This window comes from Leptonychotes weddellii, chromosome 5 (assembly GCF_054177405.1).
Source record: "Leptonychotes weddellii isolate Sample4059 chromosome 5, ASM5417740v2, whole genome shotgun sequence".
Taxonomy (NCBI): domain Eukaryota; kingdom Metazoa; phylum Chordata; class Mammalia; order Carnivora; family Phocidae; genus Leptonychotes; species Leptonychotes weddellii.
The window spans coordinates 127,333,375-127,347,817 of record NC_138373.1 but is presented as its reverse complement, the minus strand read 5'-3'; the positions used below and the strand labels follow the sequence as shown (position 1 = coordinate 127,347,817).

The window sequence follows — 14,443 nt, the reverse complement described above, 5'->3', positions numbered from 1 at the left end:
GAAAAACGGTCAAACCATGCATGGCTGCAGCAACTACTTTCTCTGCTTTTTTATATCAAAATGGACCATATTTGTCATTTGCGGAAGGAGGGAATGAACATAGAACGCTTGGGTAATCATCTTTAGAGTTTCAAATATATGCATCATTAAAAATATATCTTTTATATCATTTCACATATTTACATTAAAAACAGGCATTAAAATAAACTTTAGTTATTTAATAAGTTTTCCTTGGATTAACCCTGTTTAATTAAAAATCACAGTCATACGTTCTTTAAAGCAAAATGATAGTTAATAAACCAACTACTCAAAAGAAATGATTTGAGTTTTAATCTATAACTTTAAAAACTTTAAATACCTTTCAGCATAGCAGATATGCCACCCATATGCTATCGTTCTTTTTTTATGTTTATGTGCTCATTGATCTGTTTCTCTGTAATAACTTTGCTAGTCTGTGCTTATGACCTTAATTAATAAGGAAGTTGGAAAGTAGTTGGTTTTAGGGAAGATGGTGATGAGTTTGAGATACTGGCAAATCATCCAGGTGGAGAAGTTCCACAGAGATATGAGGTCACGGGGAAAATAACTTAGAAATTCAATGACATGTTTACTGACACCCCCCCCCCACTATATACCAGGAAGTGTTCTAGAATCTATACAGAAAGGAAAATAAAGGCAACCTTTGGACAGAACCTTGAAGAATGAATCAATTTAGGAAGGGAGGCAAACCTGTAGAAGAGAAAGCTGTGGAAAACGAGAGAAACATAATGAAAACTGTAACGTGCTTTGAAAGCCAGAGTAGCAGAGATCAATGGTGCTCAATTCTATAGAGAGCCAAAGATGTGGGGAATTAGAGAAAGCCAGAAGCCAAGAAGGGTGATCATACATTTAACCACTTTTAATGAATTAAAAAATGCTTTTTTTCCAAGCAGATACTAATCAATACTAATCAATATGGTTTACAAAATATGTTGTTTTAAACACACACACACAAACACTTTCAAATATTATGTGCCTTCCTCATTAAAGCAGTCATCAGGGAAAATTTCCTCTTTCCTAAGCACAAAAATGCAGAGTCATTGTGAAATCAGCAAACTACAGTAATCAACTATATCTAGTATTTTCCTGACATTATCAACCACATAATGAGACATGACTTGTGGTTTACATAGTCCAAATCAGCTATCATTTCTCCACTATCCAGATTTAAACCATAAATTAGCAACACAGTCACTATGACAGGCTTTACCCATCATCATTTGCATCCAATCAGTTAATGACTGGCAGCTGTCTACAGGACCCATTACGCAAGGCAGCAGCTTTAATGTATAATGCTTCATGAGGCTTAAAATCATATTCTGGTAAAGCACATGGTAGAATGAAGTACTCCAAAATTTGCAAAGGCTTTCAAAGGAGGGAAGAAAAAAACCTAACTCAATGAAATAACTGTAATCTCAGACAACCTTACAAAGAACTGGCTTTAAAGGATTTCTCATCTTTTGCTAGACTCAAATAACATAGCCGACTAAGAAAAAGTTACCTTAAGGAAGATTACTACCAGTCTCATAATTGCTAAGGAAGTAACCGTAGCCACAATTATTATTAACATGTTATAAATAGAAAAAATAAGGAACCTAGATGTTAAAAGTTTTGTCTCGTATCAAAATGGAATATGCACAGAAGGCAGTCATGGGATCCCAAACTACCCCCATTTCCAATTCTGTCCCTCTTATTATGAAGTGTCTCTCAGTTCCTGGTATATCAACAGCGTATATTTTACACTTTCACCTTCTTCAATGCGTATACAACTTATCCCTAAACTGATTAGAAACTCTTTACGAAGACTATGACTTTAACATTTATTACTCGATGTATTCATTACTGCATGCCTTCTCTAACAGGCAAGAAAACAGAAGCAGGGAGCCCAACTAAGAGGCTTTTATTAATAATCCCAAGAAAGATGATGGTGGCATGGGCCAGAGTGGTAGTACTGGAGGTGGTAAAAAGTGGTCAAGTTCTGGACGCATTTCTGAAGACGGAGTCAAGAGGCTTTTCTGATGAAATGGATGTTGGGTGTTAAAGAGGAGGTTGGATGACTCCAAAGTAGTGGTCAGAGCTGCTGGGAAAGGAGAGCTGCCATCAACTGAGATGGGAAAGGCTGTAAGTACAGCAGGGGTGCAGGTGGTGGTGGTGGGGTTGTGGGAGCAGGGCAGCGTTCAGGATCTTAAATTTTGATGTTTCAAAGGACTTATAGTACTAGTCAGTCATATGTTCATTTAACTAATAATACTTGGAGCACCTAAATACTATAGCACTTCTTAAGTATTAGGAAGGAGACATGAAAATATATTGGAAACCAAGGAGATGCTTAATAATTCTTTTACTGAGTGAATGGATGAACAAAGAATCAAGCATTTTAGCTTTGTCAGCAAAATAACTGAATCAAAATCAGAATAACTGTCAAAAGTATCATAGCCAAATATATCTAGAAACATATCTGGACAATATTTCGGAGTTTACAAAATGCTTTCTATCTCTGCGGGGACAGAGACTGCTACTTATACTCTAGCAGCTGAGTATCTGCCCTCCCCTTCTTCAAGAGTAATAAAATTTGGCTGGGTACTTGGCTTCTCAGAATTAAGATAACATTTCCCAGCCTTCCTTGCAGCTAGGTGTGGCCAACAGTCTGTGAGCAAGCATGGTGTGTGCAATTTCCGTGATACGCTCTTAAAAAGAATGGGTACACCCACCATTTGCTGCTTTTCCCGTGAGCTGAAGTGCTGATGTGATAATAAGCCATCTCAGACCGTATGGACAGGGTGAGACTACCAAGATGGCAAGGGAACAAAAGAGAAGGAGCCCAGATCCTGAAAACCCATGGCGCCATCTTATCAGCTCTGGGCTACACACACTTAGATTGTTACATGAAAGAATAAAGCTTCTATCTTATTTAAGCCACCATTATCTTGGCTCTTTGTTATAGTAGCTTAACCTGAAACTTCACCAATAAATTTAATAAATCCTCAGAACCACCTTGTGATGAAATTAACATGCTGGGTTTTTTTTTTAATTCCTTACAATGTATCTGTTTTAAATAGCAGGAAAATAAATTGGCAACATAGCCTTGCTTTACATACTTTCATCTACCAGTGAAGAAAAATCAGCTGAAAAGCATTCTGTGAGAACTGAGTGCAACATTTTTTACAGCAAGATTTGTGTTCATGCATTCACTAAACTGTGCAGCACTCACTACCTACAAAAGCCACATGGTAAAGATTTTTTCCACAAGAACTGAGGAATTCTATGCTATGCACTAGCTCAGTTTTAATGTGTCTACTCTCATTAAAATCCCTGCAATCTATTAAGCGTTACAAGTACCAACAATCACTTCCTTAGCTTAAAGAAATGAGTAGCTGCTCGCTGAACTCTTGACTTAATTGGTAATCGGATAAGGATACCAGAGTTGCTTCTAGGGTATCCAGATCTTTGGACGTATATCCCGGTATCTCTCAATAGGCCATTCCATACATTTGGAACAGTTTTACACTTCCAGTATTTGAATACCAGTACACAGTTGTGTTGGAAAAAGGAGAAAAAGCCCAGTTCAAATGCTATGCAAGCAACCCTAATGTAAAAGATAAATAACTAAAAAAAGAAAAAGAAAAGGCTTATGAAGAACAGCACTAGTTGGCACCATTTACTATGATATATTTCTGCACTTAAAAGGTGCACTTGTTTTCATTTAATTGCTCTCTGGCTTCTATCATCATTTTCCTGCCTAAGCCAGAGAAATCACTGTAACAGCTTTTGCCTATTCATTTATGCTTTAAGAGAGACTCTCTATTCTGGCTATAGATTCTCTGATTTGCTAAAGTAGTTTTCTAAATCAAAAACAACAATGAAATACATGATCAATCTTACTGTACAGTGAAGTTCATTTCCCTACGTGACTTAAGAACTCTTAAATAAGAATGTGCTAACAGCTTGGCAACATTCAGATTACAGAACCTCTGCAAAGCTAAGGGTGACTCACACTTGTATGCGCACACACTGACACCTAGAGACATGATTCCAAGATTCAGAGGTAGCATCACCTCCAAATCTTTTAAAGATGTCAATGTAGGTCTTAACAGTATTTCCTCAGGCGATGCTTGGAAAACAGCAAGGCTAAAATACCCTCAAGTGGGATAGCCTGACTTTTATTACATGATGAAAGAGATGATGTCTGTATCAGTATTTAAAAGACAGAAACCAAGCATTTGTCTAAATTTTTTATGACAATCAATACTTTTGCAGAACCTTTCGAATTCCTCTGGACAAATGTAGTCCGGAACATCAGAAAATACTTCCCTATTCCAAATATGGAATTCTGGATACATCGCTAAATTGGTTGTACTGCTCAGCTCTTAAAAAAATGAAATGAAACGAAGATACGGGTATGGCAGAAAAAGACCTCTTCCTCCTGAGTACTGCGTTGTAAGGCAAGAAGCAAGGATACAAAAAGGCACAATGAGTAAACTGTCTAGGCAAAAGTATAAAATAAAATATTACCTTTAGCTGGGTTTACTTTAATCCCTGACCTATATAGCATTTCCTCATTCTGCCAGTCTCCGTTCCTGATCGCAGTCTTGAGTCCATAGAAAACAATTAATGTAGCTGTGGCATAAAAAATCAAGCTCTTGAGAAACCGCTTTTGGACTTTGACATAAAGGGCCCTGGCTCCCACTGTAATGAGGAGGCAGAAGCCCATACTAGGAATATACAATACTCGCTCTGCAATTACAAAGCCGACATAGAAAAACAGGTTCGTGGCAGGAACAAAGGGTATTATTAACAAAGATAAAGAAAGAACAACAATGTTCTCCGTAGAAGGAAGTTGCGTTCTCTGTGACGCATTATTTTTAATGCCATTTTCTACTTTGGATGCAAAGCTGGGCTTAATCTCTGAGTTCCGGTACTCCACATCTGAATGGCAACTATGTCCATTTGCATTCTGCTTGCCATTTGTTACAAATTTCCCATTGCATTCTCTTTCCACGCTTGGGCTCTTCAAGCCATAGTAGGCAAGGAGGAGGAGTCCAACATAGAAGGCCACAGTGTGTAGGTTTCTCCAATCACAAACTGTTTTGAGCAGAGGCACAGCATCCATTGACCAATCAAAACTGAGTGTATCTGGGCATAGCAACAGCCAGAGGTTCTTGGTTGGCAAGTAGAAGAAAGTGAGTGTCCGAGCCAACAGGCTATCCGAATCAGCAGCTGGGTTGTCAGAGTTGGAAAAGCTTGGTGGTTTGTTTCCCATCCAATATAAACGGGCACCCAAAAGGGAGGTTCCCCAGAAAGTTAACAGACTAATGCTGAGGAAAAGAGACAAGTGCTTCCTCTGAAACCAAAACAGAAGGGAAAAAATTAAGATCATCAAAACAGCATGGGAACACTTCACTTAACATTTAGAGATGAAAAGACATTTTGAAGTGGACAGTTAAAACCACATAGGTCTTAAATACATGGCTTTATTTCCATCTCCTTTTAAACATGCTTAGGAAAGGGGCGACTGGGTGGCTCAGTCGGTTAAGTGTCTGCCTTCGGCTCAGGTCATGATCCCAGGATACTGGGATCTAGCCCAGCATCAGGCTCCCTACTCAGCGGGGAGCCTGCTTCTCCCTCTCCCACTCCCCCTGCTTGTGTTCCCTCTCTTGCTCTCTCCCTGTCAAATAAATAAATAAAATCTTTAAAAAAAAAGTGCTTAGGAAAATTTAACCTAAAAAAAAAAAAAAAAAAAACCACTGACCGTGGAAGCCTACTTTGTATATAACTTTTGATGAGCGTTTTTTCTTCTTGTTCTAAAATACCAAGAACCAAAGCTTCAATTTCCTGACCTCTGTAAAATGGATTGAATGTATTTCCCCCTCAGAATTGGTGTCAGGTTAAATTGAGACCTGAGACCACAGTATAAAAGTACTTAGCACTCTGCACGGGGTAGAATAGACATCTAATAACTATCTTCTTTCACTTTATGGTTTAGGTTCTTAGGAAAACAAAGAGCAGGCATGCCCCAAAATATGGAGTATGATGGATTCTGCTTGGCTCAAAGGAGTAACAGCATTTAGCTATGTCTATGCCAGTCCTCATTTCATTGTCTCGAATTTTCTTGCAGAATTTATCAACAGGCTTTCATCTGCTACCCCATGCTGTCACTGACATCAGTGACATCAAACATTTAATAACACTCCTCGTGAATCCCAAATTTTCCACCCTGATGACAACTTTTTAAAAATAAAATGACTTTGATAATGTGCTTACTTATTTTAAGAGAGAGACATAAAATTATGAGAGGAAGGCCAAAGGGCATTCCTGTTAATGAGAATTTTCTGGCAAACTCTTTCAACCTGAATAAGCATTTAGCGACCTCAAACAATCTAAGTCCTGAAGAGGCAAGCGGGAGGGGGAGGGTTGGATACTATATCTCAACTTTAATGATTCCTTGGTAATGTGATCTCATACTGCACACATTGACATTGTATAGAATCATACATTAGTAACACTCAAAATGGTGCTTGGAACCTTAAGGATATGCCAAATATTTAGTTTAAAAAAAAAAACACACAAAAGGCAAAAGCACAAATAGATAAATGGGACTACATCAAACTAATAAAAAACTTCTATACAGCAAAGGAAATCATCAACACAATGAAAAGGCAACCTGCTGAATGAGATTTGCAAACCGTATGTTTGATAAGGGGTTAATATCCAAAATACATTAAAAAATCTCATACAACTCAAAAGAAAAAAAAAAATCTGATTAAAAATGGACATAGATCTGAATAGACATTTTTCCAGGGAAGACACAGAAACAGGTACATGAAAAGGTGCTTAACATCACTGATCATCAGGGAACTGTAAACCCACACCACAATGAGATATCAGCTCACACCTGTTAGAATGGCTAGAAATAACAAGAAATTACAAGAAATAACAAGTGTTGGTGGGGATGTGGAGAAAAGGGAACCTTTGTGCACTGTTGGTAGGAATGTAATTTGGTGCAGCAACTATGGAAAACTGTGGAGTTGCCTCAAAAAATAAAAATAGAACTACCATATGATCCAGCAATTCCACTTCTGGTATTTATCTTAAGAAAAAAAAAAAAAATCACTATCTCAAAAAAAGATCTGTAACCCTACATTTATTGCAGCATTATTTATTTATAATAGCCAAGACATGGTAATAACCGAGGTGCCCACTGACAGATGAAGGATAAAGAAAATGTGCTATATATATTTGATGGAATATTATTTGCCCACACACAAAAAAAGAAGGAAACCTTGCCTTTTGCAACAACATGGATGGACCTCGAGGACATTATGCTAAGTGAAATAAGCCAGCTGGAGAAAGACAAACACTGTATGATCTCACTTGTAGGTGGAATTTTAAAAAACAAAAACCCTGAACTCTTAAATAAAGGAAAAAGATGGGTGGTTGCCAGAGACAGGGATGGGAGAGTTGTCAAAATGGGTGAGGTGGTGAAGGTGGTCAAAGGTACAAACTTCTAGTTATAAGTTCTGTGGATGTCATATACATCATGGTAACTGTAGTTAACAATACTCTATTGCATATTTGAAAGTTGCTAAGAGATCAGATCTTAAAAGTTGTTAGCACAAGAAAAAAATTACTTTGTGTATTGATGGAATCAACTACACTAACTGTGGTGATCATCTGCAATATATACATATACCAAATCATTATGTTGTGCACCTAAAACTAATAAAATGCTAAATGTCAATTATATCTCCATTTTAAAAAGTCCAAAGAGCAATATATCTTGAGCATGTACAACTTCCATTAAAACAGTCTCTATGTATTATATACAATTGCCACTGGATTCTCTTCCTCAGACTCCTCATTCACCCTACCTTTCATTGCTGGAAGCCACAGAACTGGTCATGGACCATCTGCTCCACCTCTACTATTAACGTAATGATCTTAGCAAGGTCTGTAATTTTAAAAAATATTAATATATGCTAAGGATTCCACCTTAACCTTCCTTTATCTCCACAGTCATTTATTCAATTGTCTATTGGACATATTCACTTAGGTATTTCAAATTCAAAATGCCCAACATAAAGCTTGACGTCATACCCTCCTGACACTAAACACTTCCTCCTTCAGTCACCACCACCACCAAAGACGGTGAAACTATGTAACCAATTTCTTCTTCCCAGCATCCCTCCCTCCCTCGCCCCCACCATTCTGTCCATTACCAACTCTCACTTTCTCTTCAGAATATAAGCCAAATTTATCCATTTCTCACCTTCTCTTCTGTCACCACTTGAGTCCAAAACGCCCACACTTAGATTATCACAATAGTCTCCTCCTAACTGGTGACCCAGCCCTTTTAAACACAGATTACATTATTCCCAACTTTCAAAGTCATTAATGGGATCTTACTCTAAGACCTTGGAAGTTCTCACCTCTACAAAGAAGTTTCTAATTCAAAGAGGATTTTCTCTTTCTTTCTCTCTCTCTCTTGCGATATGTGTTTTAAATTTCAAAATTATTCTTTTTAAAAGGAGAATTTCAAAGTGTTTATTATTTTTTTATCTTTTTTCCCAAAGATTTTATTTATTTATTTGTGAGAGAGAGAGAGCAAGTGAGCACAAGCAGGGGGAGCAGCAGACAGAGGGAGAGGGAGAAGCACTTCCTGCTGAGCAGGGAGCCCGATGCGGGGCTCGATCCCAGGACCACCACTAATTTCTCACTTTCAGGTCTTCTCTGGAAAAATGAAATGGTTCAGAATGAGTATCACCTAAAAATACCTTTTGCAAACCATTCTTTTGCTCTTCTGAAATTCTACCCAGCAAAAATCCTAAAATTTATTGATTTTAGAAAAAAACTCCGCAAAACACAAAACTGCACATTAGAAACTGTAATACCTTGATATACAAATCACACAATTGAGTATGCTTTGATTACACAAGAGAGAAACATGTCATTTGGCAAAGATAAATGAAATAAGGTACCATGGATGTGGAAGACTGATCTTGAAAAAACAATTCAAGGTGAAGATTTGTACCAAAAGTCCATTTTGCAACCAAGTGTACTAAGTACACAAAGTATAACTGAGGCCATTCTATTCCAGTGTCTTCTGGTGACAGTGAGGAGAGAGAAAGGGGAGGCATTACCCTCCTCATCAGTCAAGAAGAAAGGCAAAGGAGTAAGAGAACCACATGGGGAAGGAAAATGTAATCAGGATTCTTTGCTAGTCATGAAACTCCAGAAGAAGTTAGCCTTAATCATTGCATAATTTCACTTTATTCTTAAAACAGAAATATCATAAGGCAAAACTACCTTATTACCTTTTAATAAAAGCATCTTTAGCAATGTTTAATAAATTATCAAAGCATTAAGACTGAAGATGTGATAAAAATGATTCTTGTTATCATACTTAAAGAATATTTAAATACAATAAACTACAAAAGATTAATGAAAGCTATTCAGTGATAAAATATAAGAAGTCTAAATGCTGAGCAAATGACAAAAATGAAAAAGCAGAATAATCAAATGCTAACATTAATTTATTAAGTCCTTTATATTTTAAAACATTTTCATATACAGCTCCCATTAAACAAATGATGTAACAACGAAGATCAAGAGACACTGAAGTTCTGAAGTGAGATGCTCTCATACACTCATTCTAACTTAAAGTTAAGGTCTATAAGGGCTAAATAAATGACACCATTAAAGGAAAAGTGAATGAACAGGTAAAAGAAAATTGATGTCAAAATGTTTAAAGTGGAAGAGCTTCTAAGGCCTCATGATTGGCTACCACTTTTTATGTATTTTATGATTTCTTTGAAATCACAACTTTCAAGTCTCTTTAATGCCTTCTCACAGAATATTGTTTAAAATGGTCACCTATAAAATGGGATTCTGATAAAACCAAATCTCTCTTCTAACCTCATTCATTGTTTCTGTGATAACAGCCTTAAAAATACGGTGAAAGAAAAGAAAGCATGGAAAGACTTTTTTATTAATCATAGTCCCTATGGTCACCTGGGTGGCTCAGTCGGTTAAATGTCTGCCTTCGGCTCAGGTCATGATCCCAGGGACCTGGGATCGAGTCCCATAATGGGCTCCCTGCTCAGCAGGGGTCTGCTTCTCCTTCTGCCCCTCCTCCCACCCGTTCTCTCACTCTCTCTCTCTCTCAAATAAATAAAATATTAAAAAAAAAATCATAGTCTCTATGCTCTTACTTATGAATTAAATCAGATGAGCAAATTTTTATTGAGTTACAGCTAGGAGTCAAGTCATATAATTAGCCTCAGCATTTTATTGTTGTTGTTGTTCTTGGCTTCATGCATCAAATGATTCAACACAGGTATTTGTAAGATGAGTTCTGAAGAATTACCACCAGACTGGCAAGTTAAAACTAGTAAAAATCCACACATAGAGGATGAGAAGTCTGGGAAACTTAACATGATCGAAGGATAATCTCTGATGGGTATTGTTAGAAAATGACTGCAATTTAATAGTGAAAACATAATGAATTCATTGAGCATATCATTAAGACGGCTGTGTGTGACAGGCACTCTCCTACTAGGCACTGAATGCATACGTGCAAGCAGAGAAAGGACAGACGCTGTGCTTGTGGAGTTTGCATGTTCTAATCTGTCCAGAAAAACGCTTTGGGAGGCAAAGAATCATCAAGTCTTAAAAGATAGCTTTCAAACCTAAAGGACCATCAATATTAATTGTGAACTGCTAAAAATACCAAAGCCGTGGTCTGACTAATATTTCCACAGGAGATTCTAATGCAGCCGAGCCTGAGAATCATCACATATTCGTACAAGTCTAATTCTTAACAATGACACTGAAAATACCGTGGGATTCTGGCTTTCATTTCACAAAGTTTTAAGGCATGTTTTCCTCATTCTAAATGAATAAATCATAATGAAACATAAATAATGCTTTCTCTGAGGCTCTGGGACAAATTGGCTTCTTAGTATAATAAATGAGTGTCATGAGGTCAGGCTACAAAGGAATTGAGATCTCTGTAATAAGAATAATTCAGGGTTGAAATATTCAAGTCTTGTTGCAATATACAGAAGACAAAGGATTTTTTCCCAGAAAAAAAAAAAAAAAATTAGTCTCCTAAACATGAATCACAAAAGGAAAATAATCTAATAGAACAGATTTAAAAATATGGGAAATTCAGAGAAAAGGCAACAATAAACAATTATAATTCATTTGTTAATAAAAATGAAAATTAAAGTAAAAAGAACAAACTTCAAATGAATCTAAGTAGAAAAAAAACTGGGGAAAAGAAAGAATTGGCTACAGAAGTCACTAAAATTGTGTTGTAACAAGAACTATTACATACTGAGAAAATATAAATTAGTTTGGTGAGAAATTTGGAAGTACTTAGGAAAATTAATAATTTGCAAAATCTATTATTTGGTAATCTGGATTTAGTGACTCTCTAACAAAACCTCTTAATCTAAATACAAGGATTTCTAATGCTGGATTATTTATAAAAGCAAAAATAAGTAAACCGCTAAAAATTTCACTACAGCAATATGGAAATAAATCATGGCATACCCATATGTTCAGAATCTATAAGGCAACTAACAGGAATAAACCATCCATATAAACTACATATATAGTATATGGAGAGATACATACATTTATATATAGAGGCATACATATATACCAACATGAAAAATACTATATAGCAATTAATGCAAATGAACCAAATCATTAGATAGTAACATGACTTGTAAAAACTCAGGTTGCAAAATATGCATATTATAAAATCATACAGGCCATTCAGGAAAAAAAAAAAATCCCATATATTTTTCACAAATGCATACATATATTTGTAAAATCTTCCCCCCGCCCCGCCATGTCTAGAAACAATTACACCAAACATCAGATGACGTGAAATTGCTAGGGCAGGGCACAGAAGGGAGCTGGATGGATAGTTGAAGAGACAAAGATGGCTTCAAATTTATGAGTGGTTGCCATTTATTCACAGTCCCAAAAGATGTATCAAAAAAAACCCAAAAAAGGTTTGATAACCTTTTATGTCTAAACTTACATGTCTTAGGTTGAAATAATTTTTTTGAAACAAATATATATACAAATAATGGTAACAAATCCAAATTCTGGTTATGGATATGTAAGTATCCATTAGTTCATATACTTTTCCATATTTAGTATTTACTGTAGCTATTCTCTTATAATTAAGTTTCTCAATATTAAAAAAAAATATTTTTCCATGTCCCAATTCAATCTAGCTACAATTATTTTGTAATCCTTACCTTAATTTTGCTAGAAAATCTGTTAAATACACAAGAAAATTAGGTAAAAACACAATGCACCTCAGTTGGGATACAAAATTATGATAATATTACCTAAAAATGCTCTTTTAGATCTGGGATATAACAAATGGTACATCTTTGAATTCTCAGAGATTACTACAGAGCCTAACATTCGTAGGCATTTGAAAATGATTCTTAAACCCTGCCCCTCAAACCAAAAGTCAATTTTTTTACCTGTCATTATCTCCCACATTTTTTTATTAAAGATTTATTTATTTATCTGAGAGAGTGAGAGTACCTGTGCATGAACAGGAGGAGGGGCAGAGGGGGGTAGAGAGAGAGAATCTCCAGCAGATTCCCTGCTGAGCCAGGAGCCCAAGGCAGGGCTCAATCTCACGACCCTGAGGTCATGACCTGAGCTGAAATTAAGAGTTGGGTGCTTAACCGACTGAGACACCCAGGCGCCCCCCACCCATTTTAAATCCTATTGTGGCAAATCCTCACTCCCAGTCCTCCACACAAAGGAGCAAATGAAACAATATTGCACAACTCCAAAGCCAGCTTGATTGTCATCATATACAGAAACTTGGCCTTGTCACCTTTATATCACAACATTTTCTGCCTAACTCCATACCTCCCCATGAAAAGTACACACAAAGGCAGTAACATGTTCTGGAGGAACATTTTCCCGACTACAGCTTCATTCCAAAAGTAGAATTAAAAATGGGAAAATGATTGCATCCCGAAGAAGAATTCGTATCAGATACATTTCATGTCAATTACTAAATGGACAGGGTTCCTTCATGTTTTAATTCACTGTTTGTTTATAAAATCATATAAATCAGCTTTATGAAAGTCTAATTTTTCTAGAAGTTCAAATGTGGTCTTCATCTTTTTAAAAAGTTGTTCTTTAACATTAAAAAGGAAATTTGCTTCAGTTTCCATGTTACTGAATATGTATAAATATACATATTCCTAATTACAAAATTTTAGAGGGATTTTTCTGGAACTGTCAGATATAGGAAATTGTAGAATGAAAATCAACTAAGGATATCAAGTTCATGGTTGACAATTTTATCTCGAGTCTTTGGACACACTACTAGAATAAAAACATAGCCATAATGAGCAAATATTGTGAAATTTACCATAAAACATCAAAACCTTTTCCACGCATCACCTGAAATATGAAGGCAAATCTGATGAGAAGAACCTGTCATACTAACTAGTGGTGATGCCTTCATAGAAGCCCTGTAGAGCATTATTTTCTTCTCTGAGAGTCTTTGCCTAAAGAAATAGCATAAGAGAAGAGCAAAAATCAATTATAACAGCTTCCCTCTCCACTATTCAAGGAAAACTGCCATTCATGGTGGCAGCTTCAATATTGCCTTCTAATCTCAAGATTCCGTGGGACAGATAGAAATCTGAAAAGGAATATTTTATACTCAATGAAAGAAAAATGTAAACATTCTGCCTTAGAGTATTAAAACCATCATGAAACTCGCTTTTTGGCAAACTAATGAAAATAAGTTACTTAAGCATAAGGCTCATTTAATTCCAAATTAAGCCCTTGGCAATGATAGTAGAGTTGTAATAATAAAGGAGATAAAATTCAGCATCTGAAAGTTTTAAGAATAACTGAGAGAAAAGGCTATACAGACATAACAAAAATCTATCATCCTTTATTTTGTATCCATTATTGATCATTGAAGTCAAAGCTTTCCTTGTATCAATAATATAGGATTTCTCCTAGCTGCCCCCCTTCCTAAAATAGTTCTCATTGGAGACTCACCCCAAAACAGGAATATAAAAGCATATATTTCTGACATTTCTGAATATGTGACAAGAAGGAATGTATGGTTAAAACTTTAATTAGAAACTGTTTCTAGATGTTGGTGGGGATGCAGAGAAAGGGGAACCCTCCCACACTGTTGGTGGGAATACAAGCTGGTGCAGCCCCTCTGGAAAACAGTATGGAGGTTTCTCAAAAAGTTGAAAATAGAGCTGCCCTACAACCCAGCAATTGCACTACTGGGTATTTACCCCAAAGATACAAATGTAGGGATCCGAAGGGGTACGTGCACCCCGATGTTTATAGCAACAATGTCCACAATAGCCAAACTATGGAAAGA

The 14,443-nt window shown here is 36.3% G+C and overlaps 1 protein-coding gene across 1 annotated transcript in view; it reads right to left on the bottom strand.

Annotated features, from left to right (window-relative positions):
- TMTC2 (transmembrane O-mannosyltransferase targeting cadherins 2) overlaps positions 1–14,443 on the bottom strand; it is a 341,011-nt gene that overhangs the window by 145,324 nt on the left and 181,244 nt on the right. The window contains exon 3 of the mRNA XM_081822153.1: positions 4,552–5,380. Within this exon, the coding sequence (XP_081678279.1) occupies positions 4,552–5,380 (829 nt within the window). The remainder of the gene's footprint in view (positions 1–4,551; positions 5,381–14,443) is intronic.